This window comes from Fusarium oxysporum, chromosome 4, assembly GCF_000149955.1.
Source record: "Fusarium oxysporum f. sp. lycopersici 4287 chromosome 4, whole genome shotgun sequence".
Taxonomy (NCBI): Eukaryota; Fungi; Ascomycota; class Sordariomycetes; order Hypocreales; family Nectriaceae; genus Fusarium; species Fusarium oxysporum.
Window position 1 is genome coordinate 1,168,230 of NC_030989.1, and position 13,048 is coordinate 1,181,277.

The 13,048-nt window shown below is 47.2% G+C and overlaps 3 protein-coding genes across 5 annotated transcripts; 1 reads left to right on the top strand and 2 right to left on the bottom strand.

Annotated features, from left to right (window-relative positions):
- Positions 1 to 1,867: 1,867 nt before the first annotated feature.
- On the top strand, positions 1,868 to 6,783 carry FOXG_07796 (uncharacterized protein). The gene is made up of 4 exons (XM_018386424.1): positions 1,868 to 2,121; positions 2,171 to 3,015; positions 3,069 to 4,612; positions 4,673 to 6,783. The coding sequence occupies exons 2-4, from the start codon at positions 2,489 to 2,491 to the stop codon at positions 6,361 to 6,363; spliced, it is 3,762 nt and encodes a 1,253-aa protein (XP_018243595.1). The 5' UTR covers positions 1,868 to 2,121; positions 2,171 to 2,488; the 3' UTR covers positions 6,364 to 6,783.
- FOXG_07797 (uncharacterized protein) lies at positions 6,688 to 10,386 on the bottom strand. The gene has a single exon (XM_018386425.1). The coding sequence runs from the start codon at positions 8,071 to 8,073 to the stop codon at positions 6,859 to 6,861; it is 1,215 nt and encodes a 404-aa protein (XP_018243596.1). The 5' UTR covers positions 8,074 to 10,386; the 3' UTR covers positions 6,688 to 6,858.
- Positions 10,387 to 11,572: 1,186 nt separating this feature from the next.
- On the bottom strand, positions 11,573 to 12,922 carry FOXG_07798 (uncharacterized protein). 3 transcript variants are annotated; one of them, XM_018386428.1, is made up of 4 exons: positions 12,393 to 12,922; positions 12,332 to 12,339; positions 11,856 to 12,282; positions 11,573 to 11,804 (listed from the first exon to the last, which is right to left on the bottom strand). In XM_018386428.1, exons 1-4 carry the CDS (start codon positions 12,421 to 12,423, stop codon positions 11,758 to 11,760), a joined length of 513 nt encoding a protein of 170 aa, XP_018243599.1. In that variant the 5' UTR covers positions 12,424 to 12,922; the 3' UTR covers positions 11,573 to 11,757. The 3 variants fall into 3 exon arrangements, with proteins under 3 accessions (XP_018243599.1, XP_018243597.1, XP_018243598.1); XM_018386427.1 differs by having other exon boundaries at positions 11,574 to 11,804; positions 11,856 to 12,339; positions 12,393 to 12,642; XM_018386426.1 differs by having other exon boundaries at positions 11,856 to 12,922.
- Between the last annotated feature and the right edge of the window lie 126 nt (positions 12,923 to 13,048).

Sequence of the window (13,048 nt, forward strand, 5' to 3'; positions counted from 1 at the left end):
GGGGTGGCACTTGTTGGACTACTAGCAGACAGGCAACCGTGGGATAAATTCTTCGTGCAACGTGGAGAGATACGGTCCGCTGAACAGTGGAATTAGTTCGCTGGGAAGATTCAGTTTCGTTTGCGCGGAATTCGTTGGATCGGTGAATGAACAACCCCAGCCTGGTGGCGGTCGAAGCTCGAGCTATGAGGATGAATGAAATCGTACGGGTCGATAGCTTCGTGCTTATTTAATCATAATTTCGTGAATCGAGACCTGTGGCGAAAACAACGAATAATAAACGTCAAAAGAGGCTAGCTGAGAAGAAATAATTTGGATGCCTGGAAAAGTTTGACGACGCTCGCGATGATGGCGACGTAGACAAAACGACGGTAGCTGACGCAGTGCTCTTTCTTGGCCTATGCGATGGATGATGCAAGTGCTGAGTCAGCACCTTAATCGGGGTGGAAGGCTCAATCTGGGGGTTATTGCGACAGCTTAGATGACCTTTACCTATCAAATACAGAAGACAACTAGTTTCTATCGCCTTCTTTTTCTTTCTTTTATTAAATTAGCAGGTAGTACTAAAGCTGTTTTAATTAAGTTTTAGCTTACGTACCTTTTTTGGGTTGGCAAGTTCTATTTCCATGCCGAAAGGTCATTGAATGCGACACCTTATGCGAAAATCCGACCGAACTTGGGGAAGACAGTGACTGTACATATGCATTTCATTAGCGGCGTTCTCGCTACGTCCTGTTCCACGCATATGTTTCTCGTTCGCAATTAGCCGAACGCGCCTACCCCAAGTATCACTTGAATCGCATCTTTCCCTTTATCGATTAATGAGACGTTTCTCATACAGCTGATATCTGACGCGTCCCCTGTTCATGGCATGGTCCAGTGACAACTCAGGCTCGTGCTACTCATCGAAACGACGCAGCACAAGTAAGATTGACTCCAACCTGAGGAAATGCCCCTATTTGCTACGCATAGTAAAACGAAGTACACACAATGTCAGCAAATGTCATTCACCTCCGTGATTCTGCGTATACAAAGTGTAACATTTGTCTGGGCCAGAAACCAAGCTCGAACGAATAAGACGGATGGGAAAAAATCATCGTGATCAGTATCTAAGCAACTTGCCTTCTAAGGAATAGAAATGCATTCTTTTCCTCATTCTTCTTGATTATCAATACTAGTAAAGCATACAGGAAATTTGGCACAGAACCTCAATATACTTAAAGATTCTCATCAGCAATCTACTTACTGCCTAGTAGGTAGGTAATCAAGAAGGTATTCGTTACTAACAAGTTGAAAACACTGGTGATATGTAAACCCCTCTCGATCTAAAGAAGCAAGAGTCTAGGAATGTGTATCAAAATACGGCTTTTTGAGTAATACGAATTATGAGGTCCCAAATGGGGTTTTGTAGAGTTGGCCTCAGGTATTAGGTATCGTTTGTGGGACTGCAACCTGGAAGTATCTGCTGGAAACAATACCTCTGATTCCATCTAACGCCAAGCTTGATGCTGAAGCAGGGTTCTCACCAAACAGTGTCGTTATCAATCCATTACGAAAATATTAGTACAGTATTTCGGTTTTCATTACGCCAAATTGACTTAAGTCGTAAAAATAGGACAACGCTACTCTTCGGTGGATAGCATCTACAGCAATAGATCTCAGGATATCACCAACACTCACACACAGCGTCCAATCGGAAAACAAGTCAACCCTGCAGATCAACTTTCATTTCCCGCGTCACGGAAAGGCGCCACCCGGCACTAAAGCGAGTTAAAAGGCTCAGCGCTTGAGCGGTTAGCGCTCCGTCCAACCGCAACGGTCAATTAGCCGCCCATTCTTCAAGCCCCTTATGCAGATTCCCCTCAAACATTAACGCTGCAACCACGCAACAGATAAAGTAACTTCAAAAGTCTTGTTTCCGAGATCCAAGGCCTTTTTTTCTGGAGTATCTAATGCGCTGGAAAGTATGCGGGAGAGGTCATCCATCAGCTTTGGCATCTTTTCTTGCAGTGGGACTGCCACCGTGCTGAGTTGTCTATACAGATGGTGCGGCACTCTGCCAGGATGACCCTCCCAGGACATAGCGCGAAAGCCGAAATATCGGACTATCTACAGGAGCTAGTATTGGTTGACTTTCGTTCGGCGCTTAATCCAGGCTGATTTTGTAAAGTTAGGTAGTATTATATCCTTGACGGCCCAGTTATTCCTGTTTCGTGATAATGAACCATCGACCAACAGGCATATTCCTCTTACCTTAACACATCTTCTGCTATTTTGCTAGAGATTCTGTTTACTCATCGGATTGAGAGATGTTGGTTCTAAACACTTGCTTCTTATGGAAGGTTCTGCTGTTCATCAATTATGCCCATGATACGATAGTCTTATTGCGGCTGTCGCCCAGCACTTGAGCCTCGACATTTCTTCTTCTATTTTCGAACAATTTGTGTGGAGGGTGGCAGGCCACTTTTTCCCTTTTTATATATTAGTTATGTCGAGTTGGGAGACGACAGCCCTTCGGCTGCAGGGCAATGTGACTGCCGACTCAACACCAAGCTCTTTGGACAAGAGTCTACCACTACTACCAAAGAGAAATGCCAAGGCTAGGACAACTACAGGTGTGAAGGAGGTATCTCCAGAAGAGAAAGGCTACAGGACAAAGGGATGGAAGCCACTCTCGCTGTCGACACCGATATTGCTTGCCGTCATCGCCCTTACGATCCTTCTCGCCATCGCCATCGAGACACTGGCACAACGAAGTGCAACTCAGGGTGGACTAGCGCTTTCACCCACCCTCAACGATATTCCTGGATATGCTAAGTTCAGTTACCTTTATGTGCCGACTATAATCGCCGTGTTGTACAGTATGATATGGAGTTGGATCGACTTGGATGTCAAGAGGATGCAGCCATGGTTTGAGTTGTCCAAAAAAAGCGGTACCACTGCTGAAAACTCGCTCTTTCTGGATTACCAATACGAGTTCGTGGCTTTGGTTCCATTCAAGGCGGCAAAGCAGAAGTGAACCCTTTCTCATTCTCCCATTTTAACAACTTCTAACAGTTCAAATGTAGGCATTGGCCAGTTTTCTTTGGAGGGACAGCCATGGTCATGGTTTTCTGGCTTCTCACACCACTACAAAGTTCTCTGCTGGGAACGAAGGTGATAAACCAGACTAAAGCTGCAAACATAACGCACCGATCCCAGCTCGTTCCATTAAATCAGCAGGTAACCCTTTTGGATCCCGAGGTTTTGAACAATGGATATGCAGTTGGTTGGTTAGGTCAGCCATATCCACCCTTCACAACATCCAAATATGCGCTTCTGCCTTTCTACCTTGAGAGTAACACAGCTCCAGACAAGGTTGCCACTAACTGGACAGCCGAAACTACAAAGCTGACCACGGAACTGAGCTGCTGGCAGGCAGATATTCAACGAAACGAACACGGTGCGACACTAGCTTACAACTTTCTCAATGGCCAGGGATGCAATGCGACTGTCAATATGCGTCGGGGAGTAAACTACACAATGAATTATATCGGATATTATTCAAACGCCTATGCCGACATATACCTTGGGAACCCATATTGTCCACCAACCAGAAACTCAACGCATCAGTTTCTGGCAACCTGGGCCAGGCAAACCGACTTGAATGGAATTACCGAAACAATACCCATGACTGAAATTCCTCATTTCAACGTTACTGCCATTTTCTGTCAACCAACTTACTACAAGCAACGCGTTATGGCAAGGGTCAAATCGTCCAACTTCGAACCCGATACTGATTTTATGCATCCTATCGGACCAAGAGAGATCCTGACAGACAAGGAATTCAACTCAACGGCTTTCGAATACATCTTAGCAAACGGCGTGTCAGAAAATATCATCGTTCGGGACTATCCTTTCTCTCGTGTTGTTGAGCAGCATCCACGGCTTAACAAGACTGGACTAACAAAGCCTGTCTCGAATATGGTCGGTTATGCACTTGCAGGAAGAGACAATCCGGTCACAGACTATTCGTCCAAAGAAATGCTCGAGCGAGTGTACAACGATGCCCACCAATACTTGTTTTCTCTAGCCGTTCATCATTTACTTGTCAATGGCACTGAGCTTAGTAATACGACCGCCTCTGTTGACTTCTTCCTGACGGGCGTGGTAGTAAGCAGAGTGTTCGCGACGTCGGTCGAGTGTCTGATGGTCGTCATCGCCATATTCACAGGCCTTGTACTCTGGTTATGTCGTACCTCTCCAAGCCAACTCCCCATGAACCCTTCTTCCATTTCGAAATACCTTGAGATATTTCGACATAGTCCCGAATGCCTTCGGGCTCTATCATCACTCGATAGTGCTGATGAAAAGACATTGTTTGAAGAATTTCGTCAAGACCAACTCCGATTATACCACGACAAGCATTCAAATTGCACCAAAGTATCGATTGACAAGTTTATTGGGGATTCTTTAAGGCCTGAGCATTGCGATGCTGGCTTGCAGAAAGGATATTATAAGCCCATCAAACCACTGGCTCTTAGAAGGTGGAGTGGACTACTTTTTGTCCTTGTTTTAATCGGCGCAATGGTGGGCCTTTCTTACTTAAAGCATCAGGAGAAAGTCTTGAAAGGTGATGTGTTTCATCCCGGGCAGCCTTCTCATCTCCTAGAATGGCACTGACCTTTCTCAGGTTTGCATCGTCCATCTCAGAACTTTGAGGTATTACAGCTCTTGGAAAACTATATTCCGACAATCTTTGCGACCCTTATCGAGCCATTCTGGGTTCTCCTTAATCGACTGCTTTGTGTTCTCCAGCCCTTTAGAGATCTCTGGCAAGGCAAAGCAGAACCTTCACGAACCATCTCTGCTTCCTATACATCAATACCCCCACAGCTCGTTATCTGGAGGGCTTTGAAGTCGAAGCACTTCGTCCTTGTGTTGGTATGCGCAATGGCACTGCTTGCCAACCTTCTGGCAGTGGGCATGGGTTCTCTTTTTAATGAAGCGCCTATGATAGCAGAGTATCCCGAAACCCTAGCCCCAGCTTTCATGGCCAAGCTCGATAATGACTCGGTCTTCAGCCTCGACGTGACTCTAAGTCGAGACGTGATCACGACGAATCAGTACTCTGATCATTACTATGTTGCAATGGCTAACTTCTCCTCTGGCACTACACTTCCTCCATGGGTTTCGAAAGATTACTACTTCCAGAGGCATATATTCAGCAAGCCGAAAGATTCAAATTCAAGCGATACTTTCAGTATACCAGCTCGAGGATTCGGTGCCAAAGCAAATTGTACAGCGGTGCCGACAAGACGATTGACCATATTCAAAGATCCTCGCCCAACGAGAGATTTCAGCAAGGTGGAAGAAAGCGACTGTGGTAATGGTATTGACCTTCTCAGTCAAGACATGCGAGAAAATATATTTAATCGCTCGTCGGGTGTTTCCGCGGAGGAGAAAATAACAACAGTTGGGTATAATTACGGACCAATTTCATGTGCACGAACCTTGATAATGGGTTGGGCTCGTACTCCTGAAGCCGATAACATTAATGGAACTGTCGACGCCAGTTTCATGACCTGCCGACCAATATTTGAAACAGCCATGTTCAACCTTACTGTCGATGCACTTGGACATGTCCTATCTTATGAGAAAACGAGCGAATCGGAAACGACCTTGGACTACGAAGGCTGGGAACCACAAGTGGACTTTATATTTCAAAACATCCATAACCAATGGAATGACTTGGCAGCTCAATGGCATAACGATTCCACGGCAAGAGACTGGATGAACTTTTTCACGGTGCTTATGACGGGATCTCGGGATGTCATCGATCCTAATCGGCCACCTCCGGATACGGATAAGTTGAGACCTATCATCGAAGATATATACCGTCGGGTTTTTGCCATATTCCTCAGTCTGAATGAACAGCTATTTGATTCCAGAGACGAGATGAAACCATCGACCGTGGTTCGGAGGACGCAGGAAACGAGAATCTTCATGGAAGAGGTCTCTTTCATCATGACTATGACTGTTCTGGCGCTGAACGCAGTGGTTGCTGTCATTTTCTACAGCAAGGCCGTTCCTTTTGTTTTACCTCGGCTACCGACAACATTGGGTTCTGTGCTAGCCTATGTCGCACCAAGTCGACTTGCTGGGCCTGCTTATAATGCTGCCACTCCTGGCAATACATCTCGAACATTCAGTTTCGGGAGGTATATCGGAAGAGATGGTGATGTCCACATTGGAATTGAAATGGATCCTCATGTTGTGCCAGTCGATCCGCTCTCACTGGAGGTGCAAAAGAGCTTTCTAGGGCGAATGTTCAGGAGAAGGCCACAGCCAGAAACTCAGATCAAAAGTGGTACATGGCTGTAGATTTGAGCTGGGGTGTCACAACTTCAATGAGCCTTATACAGTACATGAGTAATGACCAGTACACATTCTATTACTTCCCAACATTAGTTATTGCCCTATTGTCAATGCTTTAGAATTATCTTGCCATTTTAGTCCAAGACAGTATTGGGGGAACTCTCGTTAGCAGACTGCCGGATTGACTCTTTTCAAAGGGTCCTTTAGCAGTGTGTTAATAGCAGTAGGGGAGCCCGAAGTAGTTTTCCCATGACTACAATATCTCAATACGCAACATCAAGTGATAGGCTATTACATTATATTGCGTCACAATGCAGGCCATCGTGTACATCACATTGCTTACTCCCTGAGACCTTTTATTTTCAAGTTATATGTATTGTTATGAAATGCCATAGGAGTTATCTAGCAAAAGAACGACTTCCAAACGCCTTTCCATCCTGGTTCCAACCTCCAGGTCCCGAAATCATAACCAACCCTAAATATAATAATGAAGTTTTTTGCCTAGGCATTGTGGCGCTGAGCTCGGCGCATGCTCCTCTTGCCTTTCTTGGTGGTCATGGCAATATCAGCACCTTGGCCAGGAGTACAGGTAACGCCAGAAGAGAGCTGTTGAGCGGCAGTCCAAGCACCGCTGGCACAGCGCTGGAAAGTTGAGCCGCCAATACAGTTCCACTCGCCTTCATTTGTGCAGGCAGTTCCAGCAGCGAAACCACCGCTCCCAGAGCCAGAGTCGCCGCCCTGGTCACCTTCGCCAGAGCCTGAACCATCCTTGGGAGTTTCGGGAGCAGCAGGAGCTTGGGTAGCGGTAGGTTGAGCAGCAGAAGGCTGGGAGACAGTAATGAAAGCACCGCCGGGAATTTCAGGTGCGCCGTTGGAGCCATCTCCAGAGCCCGAGCCCGAACCGTTTCCATTGCCAACACTAGGAGCGGGAGTAGTAGCAGGCTGGGTGGGCTGTGCACCGTCGTTGGTGGTGGGAGCCGCGGCGGGAGCAGAAGGCTGGGGGCTGTCTCCGCCGGAGCCATCACCAGAACCAGAACCGCCACCAGAGCCAGCCTTCTGACATCCATCGCCCTTAGGGCCGTCAAGCTTAGACTTGAGCTGGCTGACGTCTTTGCCGGGGTTGGGGAATTTAAGGTCAGTATTGGGAAGAGTTTCACAGTCATTGCCAACATTGGCGACGAACATGTCAGGGAGAGAGTCCAAGTGGCCCTTAGAGCCACCTGAGCCCTCAACGGTGATGGCAGCACAGTTCATGTACATCTCGCGGTTGCCAACATGGTTAAACCAGGTCCAGGCAAGTGTGTACTCGCCAGCTGCCAACTCCTTGGGGATTGTGAAGTCGTACTTGTCAGGGTTCTGAGCATCAGCATTGTCGCCCAGGTTTCCTGTTGCGGTTCTTGAAGGACAGCCTCCTTCATAAGACTTGATGACTTTCCAAACAGAGTCCTTAGTAGGGTTCTTATCGGTGGTGAGAGAAACTTGGCACGAGCCTCCGCCATGGACAGCTTGGCCAGTGAATGAGAGTTGTTGGGTGCTGCCTTGCTTGTAGACGTTGTCACCGGAGCCATCATTGACCTTTCCCTTGCAGGGGAAGTTTGATCCGTCTGCAAAGAGAGGGCTGTTGTCTGGATTTCCGTACGGCTTGGGGTTGTTCATGAGCATATGAGCACTGGCAAGGGAAGCCAGGCTGGCAAAAGTGAAGGCCTTCGCGAACATTGTGAATGATAGGGTAAATCTTAACGTTCCGGACGATAGATTTGATATTCAGAATGTGAGATTGTCGTCAAGACAAGAATCGAGGGATATGGGTATAGGACTGAAGAGTCGTAGCTCGATTTTGGTATGAGTGAAGGAAGGGTCGAATTGCACCAGGCAATACGTGAATGTCGTCGAGACAGAAGAAAGGACTAGCCTTTGGAAAGAAAGAAGAAGGAATGGAAATGTCGTTGAGACAATCTCTCTTTGAAGGACTGGCTGGAGACTTTTGAAGTCGTTGGTGAAGAAGGATGGTAACACGGGGGAGGAAACGGCGTCTTATATGGACTTGAGCTCGCTCGATGGACTGGCCACCAGTGTTCTGAGGGCAGACATAGAGGCAAGGGGATTCCGTGAGCGGGAGAAACACCCGCGAACGGACGCGGCTGCATGCGACTCAGAGGCGATCATAGTGGACCTTTTCTCCGTATAGCCAGGGACGAGTCAACTGCTAGTAAACATGCATAGCCACTCAGATTTCTTCAATGCAATTGCTGAGTCTCGTTTCGAAGCAAGGCGGAGGGGTTAGGCCCGGAGGACTAAGAGACGATTTGCAGCAAGCGATGCATGATAGGCTGACGACAATGTTTCAAGACTCATCTGGTCATGAAAGGAAAGTGTGAGTGGACTGGATCCATGCATACCCCAGAGGAAAAGACGAGGTTTATGCCCCTGACTAGCGATTCGTGTGTTTGCAGGGAACCTGTCCTGCCTGAGAGAGGGATCTGTATGGAAGACGACAACGGATCTATTGCCGTCGCCCTTGTTCAGCTGCGAGGCCCCTGTACGGTTTGTTCAAGCGCCTTCTACAAGAATGATGAGCCACTCAATGATTTGTCGTTTGTAAACGGGTTCAATGCCGTCAGCTTAGCGTAGGCCGCCCATACATACTCCATTGTGGCAAGGGAGCTTAGTCGGTGAAGTAATGACTGAGAAAAGAATATGTGGTTGGGGCGCAAGGGACTCCAGTTGTGCGACCACCAATCAGGCCTTGTCGAACCAAGTGCTCGGGAAAGACGATGGCCAGACTGGGGACTTTGAACAACCCTGCTCTCAACGTCATGCTACGGAAAATAGCACAGAAGGCTTCTGTTCATGTCCTGGAATACATTTCACCTTGGAAATACCCCTTGGGTTCTAACATGCTGGAAGGCTCGACAGGAAGATTCACATAATAATTCGACATCCATCTGATGATTTGCCTCAGTGATCCGAGCTCATTGTCGAGTCAATGCATTGTTCAGACATCCGTGTCATCCCCTGCAGTGGCAGTCCGTCGTGCTGGGCCAGCCATTACGAGAAACCTAGCTCTTGATAGCGGGGTTCCGATGCCAATCAGGGGGCGATGACAGGGATAAGGCTGAGCGACAGGGGTATGGCCAAGCGATCGTGTTGAAATGGATTAGTGGCTTGAAAATCCAGAACCAGTCAGTTGTCTCATTCTTGCCAAGACAAGAAAAATTGAGGATAGTGAGATTTGACGGCCACAGAGAGGAATTTCGCAAATATCTATGCTGCACATCGAGATACCGCTAGGTATAAGTTCGCAGCTACCATGAGTAGCTTGGCCTTGACCTTGGACCTTGGTGCGACTAGATAATAGTATCGGAGGTTCGACTGGATCCATTGTCATTGCAGGCTGGGCATTCTGGAGGCCTGCCATCTTCAGCAACCCCCTGAACGATCGCCTCCAAGTCAGGGGGCAGCTGTAGATCTTGAACAGGGCAAATATCTTTAACGTGTGGTCGAAAAGATCTCAAAGAATGTCTCCTGACACTCCTCCCTTTTTGGGATTTATCTCCGTGTGACGAACTAGGACGGCAGGGAACCGTCCCTTGGACTCTCGGAGAGATAATCGTTTTTCTTCTCCCTCATGAAACAGGCGCAGTTTCATTAGTTGCTTCCTTAGTGACAATGGGCTCTTATGACAAGCCAATCATAAAGAGAATGTATCATACACGAGGCGTGGGCGCCTTGCGTAAGTTGCGGATAAAGGCCTCATTCTGAGAATTTTCTGCAGGGAGTTGTCATGATGTTTCGCGTCTTGGTGTTTTGGTGTTTCGAGTTTGGATGAGAGGTGGTGTTGGTGTTGGAGTGGGATTGAGAAATCTCATGTTTGGTTGGAAAGCTGGGAATATGTGTAGCGCCCGGAGGGAACCGAAACTTCTTCCTAGCCAACGTGGCAGGCTGAGTGGTCAGCTACAGCGAGTGATAGCACTTACAAGTCTTCTTAGCGTATGGTCTATCGACAGAGGCTTTGTGCCTAAATTCTTTTTGAGGCCAAGGTGAGATGACGCTTGCGTCTAGAGCACGCTTCATAAGATCCGAAACCAGAAATTTGATGTTTTGTACCTCTATTGGATCTGGCAGGCGCATGATGAGATCCAATCGCCGTGTTACATTAACGCCAGATACAGCTCTCTTTAGGGCTGACGGCACTATATGCAGACAGCTCGAAATAGTATTGTTGTTGTTGTTTTCGACACTCTTACATACGGTCACCAATGGTGAATCGCGTATAGTCGCCGATATATCTTCAGTGACAGCTGTCTAGGTTAGGCGATTTTTCAGCCATTCTCGTGACTAGAAGCTCATGCAGCCCAACCAACAAACAGACCTGGAAAAAAAAAAACAGGGGTGGTATCAGACGAAACACGGCGATTCTCTCATAATATCTACCAAGGTCCAGGGTCTTAATAAGGGTCTCGGAGTTCAGATGATCCTCACTCAGCTCGTACTTGTAAAACTTGACAACGACAACCATGGTTGAAATTCAACTTGAGAATCCGCATGAAAGCACCGACCACATTTCTCCATCAAATATCCACGCGTTAGGCCAATTGAACACTGTCGATCTTATTAGTCTCTGTCCTAAGTTTCAAACATAACGAACAGGGCCGGGTATAGCAGCCGCGTAAACAGGTGGCGTGAAGCCATATTCCTCTCGGACAACGAGGAGGATTTCCACCTGTAACCCTTGACCCAAGCACGTTCGGAGAGAACCACCGGGAACCATCAGCCACATTTCACATAGATTAATACAGAACGAGGCTCTTTGCCACTATACACTTATTGATAATTCCAATTCCAACTTGCACTGGAAAGGAAGCTTCTCGACACTTGTTACTTAAAGGATTCGCCGCAACGTTTCGTCAGCAGGTAGACCTAATGCGTTGCGAACTTGTATCATCTGCAAAGATGCACTAAATCTGGCAAAGTTGAGACTCTAGCTTATATCCTTCATTAAAGTAACCGGATACATACATGCATCTTCAGTATACTGAAATAAAGGTTGCGATAGCCCGTGGACAGGTGCGTCCCGACAGCCTGGGACAATTTAACCGCCCATGGCTTAATGAGTCCCAACGCTCTGTCGGCACAAGGTCAACGTCAGACCTGCAGTTATGAATTACTTTACGATGCGTTGTCCAATTCTTGGCACAAACGGGCGCTTGCGAAACTCTTTAGAGATAATGATTTGTCTATTCCATCTCGTACGACTATATCATCTATCTATGAGGCCCATTCCGCCAACCGGTTTGCTGGTGCCAGTGTCTCTATTCTTCACCGCTCTAAGGCAAATCCATTGCAACCAAGCAAGCGACTGACCTCTGATACTGGGAAAGCGCTTACAGAAACAGGTGTTTACTTCCACTCATCCCACTCATTATTGGCGGTTCCTTCGGGGATGTCTGCATCCGTATCATTAGTATAAGCACCTGAGCATGGTTGAATAAACTTACCCTCGCCAAAACCCAGACCAGCGCGAGTCCAGTTCTTCATCTTCGACTTTCGAAACTCTTCGAAATCCCACTCGCCCTTCTCAAGGTGATCGGGGTTGTTGAAAACGTAGACAAAAGTCTCCTTGGCCTCCCCCTTCTCAGGGGCAGTTCCGTCTTTGTTGAGAAGCTTGACTTTAACCTTCTCCTTGAAGTACTCGGATCCCTCAAACATGTCGAGCTTGTCAACGTTGCCGTCAGTCAGTCCAGTGGCATATATGCCAAGGACAGTGTGGCCCTTCTCGGGGACCACTGCAGGGTAATCCGCAGACTCAACTCTGTGGCGACAGTAGCCGTCTAGGATAGCGGGAGTGAATGTGTGCATGTCCTTGATGGCCTTGGGAGGGTCACGATTGCCGTAGCAGACAGTGAAGAACACCTCGGGAGCCATCTGAGGTAATAGATTAGTACTCGATTTCGAAAACGACTTGTAAACCCACCAAGGTGCCTGCATAAGCTTTAGTCAACACGGTTCAAGGAATCTTAAGATACATCACTCACCATAGAAGAAAGCCGTAAAGTCGCCACTCATTTTCTCGGGGTTTGGTTTGAGGTGAGAATATCGTGTGTTTGAGTCACTATGTAGATGGATGTGATAACCCAGTTACAAGATTGCGTAGCGAAATGTGGTGCGGATGATTTGTGACAGAGGAGTTTAGCCTGACGAGAAATAATAGAGTTTAATATATAGTCCACAGAGGAGAGTAGAGTTATAACTAGGGAAAACCTTTGCGAGTTGGGTTGATGTCTGCTTGATCAGTGAATCATCCTCCGTTACCCTATCCTTGAGCTGAGGTTATCAAGCGCACCGTAATCAGTGGGGCAATCAGCACGTATGAGGAATTCTGTATCGAATTCCCCTTTCTGTGCTATTATTTGCCTGACAAGCATATTGAGTTGTGAAATTGATTTCGCTAATATGTTACATGTAGCTGTTCCATATCCTATACAAGACAAATAGTTCTTGTTGTTTATAAACCCCAAATTACGGAATCAAGCATTCTAAACAATGTAGCACAATTTGCTTGTTCTTGTCCTTGTCTTACATGGTCGTCGAGGAGGAACAGATAAGATATCAGATAAGATACGGTCATGCCCGCGCTCAGCCTTGGAGAGTAAGTCAAACATGATTGGCCAAAAAGTGAAGCTAATGCCGG